Raw genomic sequence first — 19,372 nt, forward strand, 5'->3', positions numbered from 1 at the left:
GGATATGCAAGTTCCGACAACTCCAGAAAAGTAGGCCTAGGATTCACAGGGGCCTCGCTTTGCCCTGAATTAAGAGGCCCCCTGCCTCCTTGTCGGGAATGTTCTTCACTCCAGCCGATGCCTGCTTGAGATGTGGCTGCTGGGAGGAGCAGAAGAAGGTGCCTCCTCCTGCTCCAGGTAGCTGACTAAAAGCTTCCCTGTGTCTCCTCCTGTCCAGCCGAGCACGGCCTCCCACATTGCTTTTTAAAAAGCCAGCCCAAAAGGGCACTGCGCCCTCTGCTGCCTCTTGCAAGCTTGAGTGGGCTAATCTGCTTTTCAGCGAAGTGTGACAAGGCATGAAATCGCTGTCAGCTCGCCTCTGGCGTCTTGGAGAGTGTCAGTCTCCCTTCGAGGAAGAGGATTAAGCCGTCAATGATGGCTTAATCTTCTACCTCCAAGAAAACCTGACACGAGTTGCAGGAGGGGATTATCCCACCGTTCCCCTGACATTTCGACACTTGCCCCCTATCCCCGTGTCTCCCAGCCCCACAGATTTGATTGATGGGACCAGACCAAAGGAGGCCAGAGAAACGAAAGCAGGCCCGCATCCTGTGCCCTGCCAGCTCGGAAGTGTGATTTCCTGTCATAGTGGATGTGGAATCTCCCTCTCCCGGGGAGAGCAAAGCATTCGGAGAGTCAAACCTTCAGATTGACTTCGCACGGATTAGCGGAAGCATTTCCACTTGCTGCTGCAAAGGGACCAAGTTCCATTCTAGCCTGCCAGGAACCTGGTGCTGTGGGAGGCATTCACCCCAGCTCAGGGCCTCTGTGGCGATGTGGAGTCTCCGCAGTAGAGGCACAGAGCTTCTCAGGCCTCGAGGGAGCCCCTCCTTGGTTTTGATCTAGGGCTCTGATCTGCAGGTGCCCTCCTTTGCATCGGCAAGTCAGCTCCCTTCACTGCATGGAAGAAAGCAGCCCCTGCAAACACAGCCTCTGTTCTCAGGTGAATGCAGGAGCAGCTAGAGAGCCCGCAGGGCACCAGAGGAGGCATGGCCCCCTCTCTCCTTCCCAGCGCTCAGAAGAACAGCCCTGCTAGATCAAGCCCAAGGCCTATCTAGTCCAGCATCCTGGTACCCACAGTGGCCTACCACATGTCTCTGGAAAGCTCACAGCCAAGGGGTGAGAGCATGCCCTCTCTCCTGTTGTTGCTGGGATTTAGAGGCATCTTGCTTCTGAGGCTGGAGGTGGCCTGTAGCCACCAGACTAGTAGTAGCCACTGATAGACCTCTCCTCTGTGAATTTGTCTAAGCCCCTTTTAAAGCCATCCAAGCTAGTGGCCATCACCGCATCCCATGGCAAGATTTATTACGGGCTGTGTGGAAAAAGTACTGCCTTTTGTCAGTCCTAAATTTCCCAACCTTCAGTTTCGTGGGATGACCCTTGGTTCTAGTATTACAAGAGATGGAGGAAAATGTCTCTCTGTCCGCTCTCTACTCCATGCATATTTTAATACACTTCTGTCATGTCTCCCTGTAATCGTCTCTTTTCCAAACTAAAAAGCCCCAGATGCTGTAGCCTTGCCTCCTAAGAGAGGTGCTCCAGCCTCCTGATCATCTTGGTTGCCCTCTTCTGCACCTTTCCCAGTTCTACAAAGTCCTCCTTAAGATACGGTGACCAGAACTGCACACAGTACAGCAATTGTGGCCACACCATAGATTTGTATAAGGGCATTATAATATTAGCATTTTTATTTTTCAGTCCCCTTCCTTGTGATCCCTAGCATGGAATTTGCTTTTTTCACAGCTGACACACACTGAGTCGACATTTTCAAAGAGCTGTTTGCCTTGACCCCAAGATCTCTCTCCTGGCCCATCGCCAACAGACCCCATCAGTGTATACGTGAAGTTGGGGTATTTTGCCCCAATATGCAACACTTTTACCCTTGCTAACATCGAACTGCATTTGTCATTTTATCACCCACTCACCCAGTTTAGAAAACTCCTTTTGGAGCTCCTCACAATCTGTTGGAGATTTCTCTACCCTAAATAGCGTAGTGCCCTCTGCAAATTTCGCCGCTTGGCTCATCATTACCCCAACTTCTAGATCATTTATGAACAAGATGAAGAGCACTGGTCCCAGTACAGATCCCTGGGGGTCCCCACTTCTTACTTTCCTCCATTGTGAAAACTGCCCATTTATATGACGATGACAAATATTTATATACCACTTTTTAACAAAAAGTTCCCAAATCATTTTACAAATATATATATTAATTAATTAATCAGTTAAATAAAACCACTCCCTGTCTCCAAAGGGCACACAAGCTAAAAGAGAAACATAAAATAGACACCAGTAACATCCACAGAAGGGATGCTATGCTGGGGATGGGTTTATGGTGCACCCCCTCCAAGCTCCCCTAGTGTGCAAGTGCTGGGGGGGTGGAGTTGGAGCTGAGAGAACAGTTACTCAAAAGAGACTGGGAAGGGAAACCTCAAGTAGGAGCCACCTCAGGATTTTTCAGTAAGAACTTGCTCCCATCTCTGTAATCAAAGTCATGACTGTGGAAGAAACTTGGGTCGTCGTTCAATAAAAAAGGAGAATTCTCTTTTAGGGCTGTGTGAAGTCTTGGGGACCTGTTGAAGTTCGGCCTGAACCGAACCACTGTTTGGCTCAGGATGAACTGGGGCCAAATGGAAGTGGATTGGGCTGGTTCAGGTGGGCAGCTGAAGCTTCATTTTGGCCCGTTTCCCCCACCACCCCCTTGACCCCAGTAGGTACTTGCCAGGCAGGCTGCAGGCAGCTTGTCTTGCTCCCAGTGTCAAGGAGCAGTGCCTTGAGATTTAAAACGTCTCCTGGCAAGGTTTCCCTGCAGTCCCGGCTCACGTTCTCCTGGGAATTGTAGTCTTTTCTAGGGCTATGGCCCCCCACCCCAAATTGCATGCAAAGGCGGCTCCAAACTGAACCAAGGCTGTTTCACACAGACCTATGCTCTTTCCCTGATGCAAGATGGATTTCAGACAGATGAGCCTTGTGGCCAAAGACGACAATTTTGAGACCTTTTGCAATCCAGGGAGATCCTTCTCCCTCTCGCTGTTTCCTGTAACACATTGTTGGGAAAACTGACCTGACGTCATTGCATATTTCTCTGCTCTCCACACAAGTGGCAGCCAGTGAAGCCGAGTGGAGGGCAGGGAAATGCTAACACAGTGATCTCACATCATTCCATTTTCCAGCTCCCAGTTACCAGGGGCTGGCAGGTTGGTGGCTTCTCCCTGGCCTGTGTGACGGAGTCCTGAGGTCCTCCTATCTTCTCCAGTGCAGGCTGGGGTTTGCAGTTAAGCTCCTTAGGGCTCATGGGACGTGGGAAGATGGTGGGCCGTAAAGCCTTTAAGCAGATTCAGACATACTCTCCTGTCTTAAGCAAAACAGCCTAAAAACGAACCACCCTCGGTCTCCAGCAGGCAACATTCTGCATAAATTATGCAAATGAAGCCAATTGCCAGTTTTCAGTATTGCATAACTTATTTTGCTTCCAAAATCAAGATTCTTCTTTAACTGAATTTCTTGGCCCAGGACTTGCGGGGGGGAAGAAGGAAGAAGAAGTCTGGATGTTGGGAATATTAATTCTTTCTTTTACTTTTTTTTTTTCATTTATTCATCCTATTTCCAAATTTATCCAAAGCAATGACAGAAACTAATCACAAACATGCACAATCCAACCAGAGAGATCCACAAGCACCAGCTGCTTTCCGTATGCATTGCTGAGGAGGAGGATGCAGGCATGCCTCTCCCCCACGCCATGCTCATCTGAGCAGGATTTGAACCGGCTGTCTTTTTAAATATAAAGAGCCACGACTTGATCTTTTAGGTATCTTCCTTCTTTAAACTGTCAGCACTTTGGCCTCGTATCTCCCTCTAGCTGCAAGCAACTGCTCATGTGCAACAAAAGCACATCGACATTTAGAGATGACTGAGGAGCCTCATTCCAGTTTGCCAGTTGTTCTGCATGGCACTGCATTGCTTGCAGCCGTGCTGGGGTAAGGGACAAAACCCTTCTCAGCTTCAAAGTAGCAGAAGCCATTGAGGTGAAAACCTCCACGAAATGCAAAATAGCTGCATTAAAAATCAATACGTTGAAAAGCAACAGAATCGAACAGTCAGATCCCCCAGTGGCGTAAGGTCGTTGACCGCGGTCTGTGTTCAAAAGTGGGTGGCCACAGCCCCACCCCCAGCTCACTTTCAGCCCCCGCCCCCCTTCCCTCGCCACTGGCCTCCTCCTCCACGTCCGCTTAAGCCTCCAGGAGCTGCAGCAGCTTCCTAAGGTCTGCCTGGCTGCTGCATGGTGTAAAGATGTCACAGCCCAGCGCTTGGAGCTTTGGGAGCTGCAGCGGAGACAGTGGCCTGGGGAGGAAGGTGAGAGGAGACACCCACTTTTAAACACAGACCGCGGTCAACGTCGTTACGCCACTGGGGGATCTGACTGTTCAATTCTGTTGCTTTTCAACGTATTGATTTTTAATGAAGCTATTTTGCATTTCGTAGAGGTTTTCACCTCAATGGCTTCTGCTACTTTGAAGCTGAGAAGGGTTTTGCCCCTTACCCCAGCACGGCTGCAGGTCATGCAGAACAAGTGGCGGACTGGAATGAGAATCCTCACTCATCTCAGAACAGCAGGGGCCTGTTGCAGGGAAAGGCAGCAGGCAAGCAGCCCATCTTCATGGAAGACCTCCACTCAATTGTACTCCTGCCAGTGCATCCCCCAATGAATGGGGAAGGGCCAACTCCCTCCAGCGGAAGAGGAGAAGGGCTAATGCCCCTTGAATATCTTCTTCGGGAAGCTTGAGCCCTGCACAGCCCATCTCCTGGCTTCTAGGGATGTGCACGAACCAGTCCAGAGGCCATGATAGAGGCCTCCAAACTGGTTCGAACGTGGCCCTGTCCAGGGCTGGCGGGGGGGTGTTCTTTAAGGGCAGGGGGGTTGCACTTTCTCCTCCGGCTGCTTTCCCCCCACTGGCACTCCAGTTTTTGGAACCGATTTTGGGGTGGCAGCATTCCTCCCTACCACCTCTGCCCCCGTTGTTTGCAAGAAATACCAGAAGTTACAAGCGCGCTTGCGTCCGCCTGCAGACTCATCTCTGAAAGCTAGAAACCTGCCCAAGGAGGGAAGTCGAAAATCCACGCAGGTTGAGTTCTGTGCCATGGCCAGGGCCTCCTTGCAGAGGTGGGTCCTTGCCCCGCTGCGGAGGGCTGTGTCCTGCTCTTCCCTAATCCGTGTTGTGTTTTCTCCCCCAGTTGTCACCGATGAGACTCTGAGCTTCATCCAGAGAAGCCGCCGCCTCTTGGTTGTGCTGAGCCCCAACTATGTTCTCCAGGGCACCCAGGCTCTGCTGGAGCTTAAGGCTGGCCTGGAGAACATGGCCTCCAGGGGCAGCATCAGGGTCATCCTTGTCCAGTACAAGGCCATCAAGAAGAGCAAGGTCAAGGAGCTCCGGCGGGCCAAGGCCGCCCTCAACGTCATTAAGTGGAAGGGCGAGAAGTCAAGGTACCCGCGCGGAAGGTTCTGGAAGCAGCTGCAGGTGGAGATGCCCATCAAGAACAGATCCTAGAGCTCATTGAGCCCAATCTCTCCTCCAAAATGTCTGTGGAAGGGGGAAGCTTGGTGGGTGGAGGGAGGGAAGGTCTGGCTCTGAATGAGGGTTTTGTGATGAAGGGTGCTGTATTGAGCATTCGGGAAGCAGCTGCCTTCCCCCACTCTGGGACTTCATCGGAGCAAAATGTTTGCCTCCCTTGTTTTCAGGACGCAGCTTGGGCATTTTCCTGTGTGTGACCCCCACCCCACCCACCCACACAAAGCCAACATAGTTTCCATCCAGTGCAGATCTCCTTCCAGGGAGACGGGTGTAAGAGCTCTTGGGCCCGGTTGGCATGGGATCATGGAGAGGTTTTTTCCAGATTCTGAGGGCTCTGGTCAATCCTCTGTCTTGCCATCAAGTCTTTTGGCCTACGTCTGGGCAAACTGAGGCCTGTTCTGAACCCAGAATTAGGAACCAGCCTCTCTACATCCAACAGCAGTCTGTCTGTCCAGTAGTGATCATTTCTGCTTGCTGTTATCCCAAAACTCACTTAGCTGGCTTGTTCCAAGGGGAGTCAGAAGTTATTCTGGTGGTCCAGTTCAGTTTACTTGATATTAGATCTGTCTGAGGAGTCTGTCTCATTCCCAAAGCAACCACACAATGGAGGGACCTCACTGGTGGGCAGCCGTCAAAGAATGGGGTGTCTGTAGAGTTCTCCTTTCTCCGTGTTGTTCCAGCTTATTCCTTGTAGCTGATCCAGCTCTTAGGGGCTGCTACAGTTCAGCGCTTCCAAGGGGCCACCCCACGGGGTCCTGCCATTCTGTCCTCTCCTGCCCAAGTTTCTCCTGACTCCGGAGCAGAAACTCAGGGACCACACTTGGCAATGAATTCCTCTTTGCCACTACAAAGGGACGCAGATGGGAAGCAAATGAAGCTGCTGCTTGGCTTGAACTGCATTCACACGACCATATATACCAGGGTATAGCCTTTGACCTGGGTATGCATGGTCATGTGAATGGACGTGTGTACACACACCCATTTGTTCGGGTTTGTCAGGAGAGCTCAAAGAAAGGACCCATCCTGCTTCCTGCTGGAGCCATCTCCTCTCTGCTTGTACCCATTAGCTGTGGGGCTGCCACACTTGCAAGATGGTTCTGAGCTGGTGGGCAGCTGTGAGCAATCTGGGTGGGGATGAAGACCAGAAGCCAGAGAGTACCTTTTGGTTCCCTGGCATGCTGGCAGCAGCTGCTGGCCTGTGCTGACTAGTTGCTGTCTGTGGCTGGCTTCCTGATGAACGAAGGCCTTATGGCAGGATGTTGCACAAACGGAAGGCTGTTGTGCGAGCTGGCTACTTGCACTGAATCTGGAGCTTGAGTTCCCGATGAGCTTTACTCAACCCACAGCATGCCTCATTTGTTTTAAAGGGAGGTTTTGCTCAAGAGTGCCGGAACCCAGTTCCATGAATCCTTATGCAATCTTCTTGCGCTTGTGCAACTTTGCTTAGTACACAACTGCTTTGTTAGGATGTCACCCCATGTCCCTAGGAGAACGTTCTCCCTTGACAACACCCCTACACACACCCACACACACACCCGGAGGAGGGGTGCTCTTAAGAAGGCCCCCGGCTGGCATGTGGAACTAGTTGCCCAGTTTCTGCACTGCAGCTTCACAGAGGGTGTGTTGCCTTCCCTTTGCAGCTTTTAGCATGCACTTTCATTTGCTTTCCATTGTAGGGGATGGGTAAGCATCATGCAGAGGGGAGTCAGTGACTTGGTGCAATATCACCCCATTCACACAACTTTATATACCTGGGTACAGGCTCTGACCTGGGTATGCAAGGGTGTGTGAATGGGGTGACTAATTCAGTATTATTTCTTATGCCAAGTGCATTTATACACTGGAGGATAAAACTGGGAAGCCGCACTTGCACGCAGCTGTTACGAGTGACCCTGGGACATACAGCCCATTGGGCGCTTGGTTATTCTTTTGTTGCTCCCAGGTTTGCTTCAGTTGTACAGTTTTGTCTTAATTCTTAGACAGCCACAGTGAGGATGGTGAGGCTGCCCTATTTTGCAGCTCAAGGATAAGAAACCTTGAACCTCCTCTTGATCTCTGGTTATATGTTCAGTGGGTGAATCGGAGAAGGAAGTGATTGGGAAGAGGGGCACAGCCCATCTGCTAGGGCCAGAGGCTCTTGAGCCGTCTCTCTCTTTCGGCCCAGGATTCGCGGCGGAATAAACATCAGGTTGTTCTCGCTGGTGGGTAGACTTCACAGTTCTCCAGACAGAAACATGGTGACCTGTGAATGACACACAGGAACCAGCAACGGGCTGTGGCTGAAAGACACAAAGAGAAGGTATGGTTTGAGCTGCTGTTTCGGGATAGTGATCATGATTTGGCCACAGGAATGAGAAGTTCTTCCCTGGCCCATCCCTTTACTCTTTCCCTGGTTTAATCTCCCCCGTATTGCACTCCCCAGTTCTGGCTTGACTAGGAGAATTTCTCAAATTTAATTCCAAACTTGGAAACAGAGAACTATGGGAGGAGAGCTGATCTTGTGGTAGCAAGCAGGAATCGTCCCCTTTGCTAAGCAGAATCCACCCTAGTTTGCATTTGAATGGGAGACTCCATGTGTGAGCACTGTAAGATATTCCCTTTAAGGGATGACGCCGCTCTGGAAAGAGCACCTGCCTGCTTGCATGCAGAAGGTTCCAAGCTCCCTCCCTGGCAGCATCTCCAAGATAGAGCTGAGAGAGACTTCAGCCTGCAGCCTTGGAGAAGCCGCTGCTAGTCTGGGTAGACTATACTGAGCTGTATTTTCTTCTCCTGTGAGTCAATTCCAGATACATAATTTAAGGCTATTATTAAAACATCCGTCCCTTTCCTGTAATATGAAAAAAGTCCATGGCCCGAGTCCCGCAATTCTGAGTTTTTAAACAATGTCTCCAAACTTGGACCTGCCCCTGTTGCCAGCCTCACCCTTCCAATACTTAAAAGTTCAGGAGGCCCTCGTTATCCGCGGGGGTTCTGTTCGCACTTATTTCCATGGATAACGAAACCACCAGTAAAGAGACCTTAACCCTATGAGGACTGGGGTGGTTCAGTTCCTAAGCACACTGAAGTGTGGCGACAATCACAAGAAAAAGCAGGGAGCAGAAATAAGCACAGGGCCTTGCTCTCCAGCAATGACCCCCAACTCCCAAATCCTCTAGTTGTTGTTTTGTGCAGAAAGGAGCCACAAAATGGTGGCAGGAAATGATGTCAAAAGCCATTTCCAGCCACTCAGGAACTGTGGATAGGTTAAAATAGCCCTATTTTCGCCCCGTGAATAAAGAAACTGGGTCTTTGTGACCCAAGCATGGATATGCAAATCTGAGAATGGAGAACCCACGAATAATGAGGGTCTCCTGTATGAACACACTGTATCCTATTCAATCTCTTTTAGCCACATGCCATTTATAAACAAGGTTATAGTGAACTTCTGGTAAAGAGCCTGAAATACAGAGATGCCTGATTCCATTGGCTGCCATCCTGACTACTGCTGCACGTGCCCAAGAACGTTGCACCAGCGCAAGGAGACAGTATAACTGTGCAAAGTCTTCAAGATTTTTTGGAATTGTATTCTTATACAAAAGTCTCCAGCAAAATATATGAGGCATGCCACAGGCTGTGCACCTTGATGTGCAAAGCACAAACATATTGGCAGTAGCGCCGCACTAGTCAGGAGTGTCAGCTCCAAGCTTAGCACAAAAGGTGAGGGCAACAGCCTTGCACAAGGACAGGATGTCTGTCATGATGCATTTGTGTCCAGAGAGTACCCAATGGTTCCACTGCCAGATTTACATCTGGCCCTGCCACATCCATTAACAATGTGTATCGATAAACCACTACAATGATGTGCATTAATTGTATGTATGAGTGCATTCAGTTTCTTTTTGTGTGATGCTTTATTAACGTGCATGTATGGTCTTGGACCACACAAAATGGAGGCACAGGACCATTTACATGACTATATGTGAAATCACTTCATTTGCTTTTTGGTTGTGTTTTATCGATGCACTGCAGCGCACATGAGCACTTCTAAAAGAGTGCTCAAAAAGCATCTCAGTGCAGCCATGTATCCAGTCACATCAAGGTGACATTTTTGCAGTGTTAGATCAGTGCATGCACGATGGTGGTGTATTGGGGTGGGGATCATGAATGGACAAAAGGAGGAACGGAATGCCGTAGCACAGTCTGCATATGCAGAGCTCTCAGGAAGTCAGGGGAAAAAACCAAATGTTCCCAGTGCCTTATTTTCTATTCAGAAACAAGATCAGGTAGTTCAAGAACCCCAAAGCTTAGGGAGACATTCAGATTTTGGAAGCATCCATAAATGGCCTTAGGCGTCGAGGTGGACCAGAGATGTAAACCCAGCCCACCAAAGTGTAAATAAACTTGACACACAGTCCATCACCCATCCCACACATTTTCTGATATGCATCACGGTTAATAAACGCACTTCCTTGACCAATGTACTTGTGGGCCAACTGGACACCAGCATGGCCAAGGGTCATGACTTCCCAGATCCAGGCTCTGTCTGGCCCTTCTCAGCTTGGGTTTCTGGTGCTCCTTTTGGCTTTGCTGTGATGTCTTCCATGGCCCTTTGCCCCTGAGAGCCAGCGACCCAGCCTTCTGTTCCGTGCTCTAGAAGCTGGAATGGAGAACTCTCTCAAGGTTCATTTCTTTTATGTTTGTTTTGTTCACGTGGCTTGAGTTTTCAGTCCCCCTCTCCTTCCTCATTTTCTTATTATATTTTGAAAAGTGGCATTGTTATGTTATTTTAACTTTTGTTTTGCATGTAAATAAAACACTTATTTTGATATTTTTTCCAAGTTGTGTTTTGGTTTGTTCTCGTGTGTGTGTGTGTGTGTGTGTGTGTGTGTGTGTGTGTGTGTGTGTGTGATATATCTCATTCTTCACATATTCTCCAAAGCAGTGGCCTTAATCAGGTGCATTGCAGAAGCCTCATGCAGAAGAGAAACTGTGTCGGAGTTTGCTTAAAGAGAGCTTGTGGTCATCATGAAGAAGAGAGTTGGGCACCAGGGATCTGCTTCAAACATTCATGCAGCCAGTGCTGCAGTTCGCCTAATGAACTCCCTGCCAGCGTTCCCTCGAACAGGGATTCCCAGATGTTGTTGACTACAACTCCCAGAATCCCCAAGCAAATGGTTGAAAACCCAAGCTTTCCACCATTGCAGCTGGGGATTCTGGGAGTTGTAGTCAACAACATCTGGGAATCCCTGTTCGAGGGAACACTTCTTCCTGTACACACGGAAGCCCAACTAACATGGTCCGGACTCTGAAAGTGCTTGGGCAAAAGGGTTGCACTAAGTCAGGAGCTTGCATTCCAGATTAGTCTCCTGCACTAGTGCAAACAAGCTTGGGCTATGAAGTGCCTAACCTGTGGTACCCCTCAGATGTACTGCAGGGAGTTTTGCACCAGAGTGCAGTTACCAGAATACCTGTGATGTCACACAGCGATGCAGTTTCCTTGCATTAGCACAACTTGGTTCCTTGGGAAAGTGCTTCGTTAGTCCGGATATTGGCCTTTTGTTTTTTAGGGAAAGAGCCGTACAAATGGAATCCTGTTTGCAGACAGCCTCCCTAAGCAGTGCCTGCCTTGCATGGTACTTGATCCATGGGGGGATGGGATGGAAGGCCTACATACCCTGCCTTCAGGGCTGGATGATGGCCTATTGAGGCCCCGAGCGATGTCAAGTGTAAAAGGCCCCAGAGCATTGCAAAATGGAGAGGAAATCCCACTCCGGTAGTAGGCCACCTGTCCCCCTTTTGCCACTCTAAAGGTAAAGTAGTGTGCCGTTGAGTCGGTGTCGACTGCTGGCACCCACAGAGCCCTGTGGTTGTCTTTGGTAGAATACAGGAGGGGTGGACCATGGCCTCCTCCCACGCACTCAGTGTGAAATGATGCCTTTCAGCATCTTCCTATATCGCTGCTGCCCAATATAGGAGTTTGCCATAGTCTGGAAAACACACCAGCGGGGATTCGAACTGGCCACCTAATCAACTCATTTCCCCACTGCATCATTAGGTGGCTGCTCACTTTTAAAAGTTGTGTTTGTCTGAAGAGGCAAACACTGCCTGTAACCACGATGGTCTGATCCAGGCCCTGGTGGCCTAATAAAATCTGGCTGTAATTTGCACTTCTTTCTGCACAGATTTATGAACTCCGTATGATAAATAATTGTGGAGCCCTATAAGTATCATTCAGATAAGACAAAAATATAATGTCTGCTTTAGTCTTTTTTGCCACCTTTTTCCCTTTATTTTTCAACCACTCTTAGGCTCATTCACACCTATTCACAGTATTATTACTATTATATTCACACTATTAGGCTCATTCACACCCAGTGTTATGTTCAACACTTGTACAAAGAGTGTACAGTGTACACAGTACTGATCTGTACACAGGTATAGTCATTCACAGGTTATGCTGAGTGCAGGCAAGTAAGTATTCTTCCTGTCTGTGCTCTGCGTTTGACAGGCCTGTGTCCAGGTTCACTTTTAAAATGAACACAGGTGCACGCATTTATTATTATTCATTCTTTATTTATTCATCCGATTTAACAAGCCCCTGGTGGCGCAGTGGTAAAACTGCCGCCCTGTAACCAGAAGGTTACAAGTTCGATCCTGACCAGGGGCTCAAGGTTGGCTCAGCCTTCCATCCTTCCGAGGTCGGTAAAATGAGTACCCAGAATGTTGGGGGCAATATGCTAAAATCATTGTAAACCGCTTAGAGAGCTCCGGCTATAGAGCGGTATATAAATGTAAGTGCTATTGCTATTGCTATTGCTATATACCACCCTTCCAAAAAAGGCTCCACATGGTTTACATCAAAAATAAAAACAATTAAAATCAATTAACAGTTAAAATCAAAACTATGAAAACAGCATAAAACGAATCAACAGTTAAAACATTTAAACAGTTAAAAACCCTGGAGAACCAGGCCAAACACTTACAGCAGTTAAAAACAATTTACAACAAATTAAAAACCCTGGAAGGCACCAGGCCAAACAGAGAGGTTTTAACTGGGCTCTCCTGAAGGCCCGCCATGAATTTAAGTTATGGATTTCTGCCATTCCATTTCTGCCGGGAGTGCATTCCACCGAGTGTTCATTCACACAAACACATGTACTGGTGTACAGACATCTGTCAATTTGTACAGCATCATGTCTGGATCGGGCTTATATAAAACTTGAAATTTAGTTGGATTTTTTTGGTATCCAGAGGCCCCTCCATGTGAAGCCCTCAGCTGCTGCAGCTGACCTGAGCTTGGGCCTGAATCCTACACGCCCTCCCTCCCCTCGGCTGGGTCCCTTGCCATGTCAGCCTGCAGTGGAAGGAACTAGGCCAGCTGTGGTGTAATAAAGAGATGGCTTCTGATTTAGGCTCCGCTGCCACAGTGCAAAATGGTGATGGGGTAACTGCGAATAGGAGCAAGTTTTTCTCAAGGTGGGACTTAGGACAGTTTTGAGGCAACACAAAATAGTGAACAAACTGAGGTTGCTTATTGACAAGTAACTTGTATGTGCATAAGTAAATTTTATGGTGGGGGTCATAAATGCCTCTTTCTCTTTATATGATTTGGTTCGGTTTGGTTTGAATACCGCCTTGCAGGGCAGGGTAGTTTCCAGACAGTTAAACACAATGATCAGGTTTCCCAATGGCAGCTGCTATGGTTTTTTAACACTGCAGAAAACAGGATGCAAACGGCCCCTGGGAAAATGGTCCTCTGGAAGAACCTGGCAACCAGTTGTGGTTCATGGCCCCAGGAAATCTCAGCTGCTTCTCAGTGTAAATCTTGTTCGGTGGTCGGAGTGAGTCTTCCCTTTCTCCTTTGGATGCTAGAAGGAAAACTCCCCTCTCCTAATGCTCTAAGTACACAGGGAGGGGCCGTAACCAAGCGACAAGTTGTCTGCTTGGTCTTTGTATGGGCCCAGGTCCCCAGCAGCACGTCCAGTTTATAGGTCCAAGTCCTTCATCATCCATGGCCTTTGGTCATTGTAGATGCAGATGATGGGAGCTGTAGTCCAACAAAATCCTGGGACACATGGTTGGAAACACTTATTCTAGGAATCTGATTTAGTATGTTTGACTTCTGTTCAGTAAAGCACACACACACCCCATGTGGATTGTATATGCTACATGCATTTTTCAGTACCTTTTCTGCAATAACCAGAAGATTTGAACTGGAAATTTTATGGGGGGAGGGGGGCGGAATTCAAGGAAGCACTTGTTATGTGGCCTAAGTATTAAAGTCAAACCACTTTTGAGCTATACTATACTAATTATTTTTATTGGAATACTTGTCCATTGGCCGACATCCAGATTAACAATGCATAGTCCCCAAACTTTCCACTCCTACAACAGAGGAGGGACAACTTTTTATGCTCTCCCCTTCCTTCTGCAGCCCACAGTGCCTCCCAAAACTATCTCCCTGAGGGTGGCAAGACCCTCAGGGACATATTGGGAGGAACAGGCAAGTGCAAGGAAGGGGAGAGTGGAATAAATCACCACTCTCCCGACAGGGTGCATGGAACATCTTTCAGTGCATGCCACTTTAGCCTGGATGTCAACCATCACTTCAACAGTGTCTCCTTCCCTTGCATTATTTGCATGTTACAAAAAGCATGAAGGCACAGAAAGGCTTAACCTCCTAATGTTTGCACACCCAGAGAGCTGTGGATTAGATATATGGACATTTCCTAGGGGCAGTCGTCTGAAAAAAGTTAATTATGGTTTTTGAACTGTTCAAGCTGACTGGTATTGGATCCATTCCTTATGTTCCTCATTATTATATTTTTTAAACAGGACATCTGTAAAAAGGTTTCAATGGGAAAATGTGCCCACTGAGAGCGTTCCACCCCCACATCACTGAGCACCGTCCAGACACAAGTGGCCTGTCTCCCTCAGCCTAGGCTTGCATCTTCCAGAGCAAGCAGGGTCAGACAGGCCAGAAGGCCATTGTAGCTGGGGATGATGGGAGTTGTAGGCCTACAACATCTGGGGACCCAAGTTCCCCTGCAGTAGGACCCATGTCCCCTTCATGAGCAGAGGAGAGTTTTCTCCAGGGGCCATGTGACAAGTTACATCTGGCACATCTGCAGTCCATCGTGTGTGCTTTATGCTTGTTTCCTAAATAGCTGTCTGGGGGGACTCAAGAATGAGATCTCAGCACGGGTAAATGAGATCTCATTCGGGCAATCCTGTGATAATTTTTTTGTGAATTTTAAAGGTATTTTTCAATTTCCCTTAGGGAACAATGGGGATTTGGGGCAGCCCAGAACTCCACCTTTGGGGGGGTGGCAGAGCACACCAAATTGGCTATGGGGGCACAGCAGGGGTGGCCTGAAGCCATCCCTGCAACCCTCAAATGTATAGGATTTATGGTTCTGGAGACACAGAATTTTAAAGTTAATATTATTTTGGGCTCAATGAATGCATTAGGTGTACTATTTTCACTTAATTGTTGACCTCAGATCAGTCATCAATCAATTTAGGTCAGTAGGTCAAAGTGCAGGCAATTTCACTCTATTGAGCCCAAAATATTCAAACCATCGAACCGAACCTATTTGAATTCGAACCGGTTTGCACATCCCTCTTCACATACTGTACATGAGCTCTGTAGTGCTTACAGCAGTCCTATAAGGTAGGCCTGCTGGATCGTGGCTCGCCTGAGGTCACCTGGTGTGCTGAGTGTTGATGACCGAAGGAAAGGCTTTCCAAGCTCACAGAGCTGTGTGATAGCAGCAGCCTCTCACTCCAGCCTCCCCATGCAGTCCTGCCCCAACCATGTCTAAAGTATGTGCGCCAGTGCCAGGGTGAGGATGCAGTTTCAAGGGCCCAAAGGTCTGCAGGTATGTGTTTATGTGGGGGTGGGGGCAGAGTACTGAACCCAGAAACAGCTAGATAGATACCTGTCAAAACTAAACCAATGGAAGCTCCAAGACCAGGACCAAAATAGGCAAAACATGTTCTGTACTGACAAAATATTTATTCAAATTCGCACTAAAAATGCAAATGTGGTCAAAATGAAAATATGCTCTGAAATTAGTAAAGCAAAAATAAAAATAAAAAAGCAAATTCAAATACTGTACGGAATAACAAATATCTGAACAACTGCTAAGAGACTTGAAATGTGTACAATCAATACAGAATAGTGGCCAATATGATGGCATCACCTGAAAGGCAGCCCCAACGGCACAGCGTGATGGGTTTGCTGCAGAATGCCCGAGAACCATTTCTGGGCAGTTGTGCAGTGCTGCTTCCGTTGCTTCCCGTGGATGGAGCGCCTGGCATCTGCCTGGAAGTGGTTTTCAGTCGTTTCGCAGCCCCCCCGTCCTGCTAGACTGTCAGGGCTGCCTTTCAAGTTGCACAGCAGCCCCAGCAGGTCCCTAACGCCAAGGAAGGGCTGCCCGTCATGTCGGCCACCGATATTCTTGAGCAGACGTGCTTTGACCTGCTCCAGGTCTACTGCAGAGGCCTGGTAGCAATGCCTTAAGTTCAGAACTGAAGTCTACAAACCAACTTGCATATATGTATGGGTGAGGTGAAAACACACCACCACAAACCCAGTGTCACCCTAGAGATTCTACAAACAGAGGACTAGGCCAGAGATGGCCAACCTGAGGCTCTCCAGCTGTTGTTGGACTACAACTCCCATCGTCCGCAGCCTATGGAAGAAGGTGACGGGAGCCCTAGGTTGGTGACCCCTGGCCTTGGGCCATCTCCCAACATCCATTTATGACTTCAGCATCATCACCCCCAGGGGGGAGAGAGAGTCTTCGTCAGGCTTCTCCGCCGTCACCTCTGTGGGGCACAGAGTACCATGACGTGGCCTCCTCCTACCCCCACCCTGCCCAAGGAGGTTAAGTGCCCTTCCTCTCTGACCCGCGTCCTCCTCTCGCTTTCCCCTCAGATACCACAGAGGCCATTTTCGAGTTCATCCAGAGGAGCCGCAAGATGATCGTGGTGCTGAGTCCCGACTACTTGCTCGAGAAGAGCATCAGCATGCTGGAGTTCAAACTGGGCCTCCTCTGCCAGAACAACCTCGCCAGCCAGTTCATTGTGGTGGAGTACCGGCCCCTCCAGCGGGCCCACCCCCACGCCCAGCAGCTGAAGGAGTCGGTGCCCTTCGTGAAGTGGAAGGGAGAGAAGTCCAAGCGCCCCGGCTCCAAGTTCTGGAAGGCTCTGCGCCTGGCCTTGCCCCTGAGGAGCCTGAGCGCCGCCAGTTCCGCCTGGAACGAGAGCTGCTCCTCCTCGCACTCCGACATGAGCCTGGAGCAGGTCCAGAAGAAGCGGGGCCGCTTGAAAGGGCAGGCCGAGGCGGGGCGGGGCGGCAGCAGGCCGGGCATCCCTGTCCAAAGAGGGGTGGCCCCACTGCCCAGACTCAAGGCCAAAGAGCACAGCAAGCCTTTCCTGGCGTGCCGCTGCTGCGTGGCCTACTGCAACGAGAACCACAAACTCAGGAGCCACGGGCACACCGTGGCCAACGCCCGATGGGAGGCCCAGCTCCACAGGCCGCTCACGGCAGGAGGGCAGCCGCGGGGCCTTCGGCTCCAGAGCAGCGAGAAGACGCAGCCTCCCGGCCCACAGAGGTCAACCCTCAGCCTACGCCATTACGCCGACTTGTCCAACAACAACGACTTCTATGTGCTCTAGCCGACGGCCCTCTCCGCTGCCCTGGGCTTCCGAAAGACAGAAGAGGCCCAGCAGGAGGCTAGGATGCTGTGCTGGTGGCGGGGCGGGGCGGGGTGGGGGGAGTGCCTGAGGGGCTGGCTTGGGCATTGACCGTGCCTGTTCCATGGGGCTCTGTGGAGCTCGGGAGCCGGTCCCCCACCAGCCAGACCCCAAATCATGGAGTAGGAAATGTCCCGGCCAGAGGCACACTTTGCAACACGCGTGCAGCCCCTGCAAATGGTGAACTTGAAGAGGCTGCAGGTCCGGAGGCACTCCTTTTGGAAGGCCCTGCGAGGGTCTCTAGCCCCACAGGCACAGGACAGGAGCATGCCATGGGTCTCAGGAACCTGGCCAGAGGACACTGCGCGTCAGCTGGAAGAGTTGCTCCCAGCTACATGGGGAACTGTGAGCAGAACATGGCCCACCACGCCAGCCAGCCCAGGGAGCCCTTTCCTCTGCATTCCGTGCTGGGGCACATGGCTGGATGCTGGGATCTCTGCAGTGAGTGGTCTCCAGCTAGGCAACGGCTGGGTCAGAAAATGGAGGGATTCTTTTGGCTGCAGGTGGGGGGGGGTGCTTCTGGGGGGGTGTTAAAAATTAAAATTTCTGGGGTTTTGTGATGTTTCATCTGGGTAAGGGTTACAAACGGGGCCATCTTAAAGACACTTTGACTAATAATTTTAGGAAAGCGCTCTTTTTACAAAGCCAATGGATTTTTGAAGGGGGAAAGTGCTTCTCCCTTTTGTTTCAACATTTGAAACAAAGTTGCTTGGAATTAAAATTTTCATTCTGTGAATGATTTAACAGCATCTCTGTTGAAGTGACTGCTTTATGGCCTGGGTGGGGTGGGGTGGGGAGGAGAGGGGAGGGGGAAAACCTGAGATGCTCCGGCTGTTGTTGTTGGACTACAACTTCCATCACCCCCTGAGCTTGTGGTCTGGGGCAGGGAATGATGGGAGTTGTAGCTCAACAATGGCTGCAGAGCCTTAGGTTGGCCTCCCAGCCGGGTGTCTCCAACTAGTTCCCCCTCGGATGCAAGGAACGTGCATAGATGCGACATGGGGGTGTGTAGGGGGCGTGGGAGGGGCCACAGCAGCAGAAGTGCCAGCAGCAAGCCCTTCCCCTCCAGAAACCCGCCTTGTGTTCCCCTTGCCGCCCAGCAGGCAAGCCCTGTGAAGAGCAGCAGGAAGTGAGTAGGGAGGGATGGGGTGAACCCCCCTCTTTCCTCTCGCAGTAGGTCTCTCAGAAAACCTCCAGTTATTCCATGTTCAATTTATTTACTTGGCATATTTGTATACCGCCCAAAACTCACATCTCGGGTGGTTTACAATAAAGCAACACAGATTAAAAGCAAAATTAAAATGTTAAAACATTGAAACAATTTAACATAACGATAGGTTCTACAGATCTGTTTAAAAGCCTGGGTGAGTCAACGTGTCTTAACAGCCTGTTTAAAAGCTGCCAGCGATGGGGAGGCTCTGATTTCAGCCAGGAGCGCCTTCCAAAGCCCAGACGAGCCAGTGGCAATTGCAGACAAACCTCTCCGGATGATCTCAAGGGGCAGTGGGGCTCATGGAGAAGAAGGCATTCTCTTAAATATTGTTTTAATAATAATAAACTTTCTTGTTAGCCTCCCCAAAACAAATTGTTCTCTTAAATACCCAGGGCCTAAGCTGTTTAGGGCCTAAGCTGTATAGGTTATTACCAGCACCTTCTATTTCCCCCGGAAACTTGACAGCAGCCAGTGTAGAGGTTTTAAGATAGGAGTCATATGGTCTCTCCTAGATAACCCAGAGACCAACCTGGCTGCAGTTTCCGGACTATGTACAAAGGCAGCCCCACATACAGCGCATTGCAGTAGTCCAGTCCGGACTCTGGAGGTTACTACGGTAGCATATGCATTACTGTTCTGAGGTCATTTTTCTCCTGCTGTGCCACCAATAAAGTCATTAGGAATGGGGGGCAGAGTATGATTCCCAACACCCCTCCCGAGAGCCTCCAAGTCCCCTCACCCACATACATACATGCTTGCCCCTCAGCCTTGTGGCTGTGGATGATGGAAGTTGTAGTCCTACAACATC

General features: G+C 49.6%; 1 protein-coding gene across 3 annotated transcripts in view; it reads left to right on the forward strand.

Moving 5' to 3' along the window:
- IL1RAP (interleukin 1 receptor accessory protein) overlaps positions 1-18,100 on the forward strand; it is a 99,667-nt gene extending 81,567 nt beyond the window's left edge. For 2 of the 3 annotated variants that reach the window (XM_053307869.1, XM_053307870.1), the window contains one exon: positions 16,531-18,100. In XM_053307869.1, coding sequence (XP_053163844.1) covers positions 16,531-17,273 — 743 coding nt within the window. In that variant the 3' untranslated portion in view covers positions 17,274-18,100. Of the gene's footprint in view, positions 1-5,271; positions 10,415-16,530 lie in introns of those variants that run through there. The other variant, XM_053307871.1, reaches the window with a different exon arrangement.
- Positions 18,101-19,372: the final 1,272 nt, after the last annotated feature.

This window comes from Hemicordylus capensis, chromosome 3, assembly GCF_027244095.1.
Source record: "Hemicordylus capensis ecotype Gifberg chromosome 3, rHemCap1.1.pri, whole genome shotgun sequence".
Lineage (NCBI taxonomy): Eukaryota > Metazoa > Chordata > Lepidosauria > Squamata > Cordylidae > Hemicordylus > Hemicordylus capensis.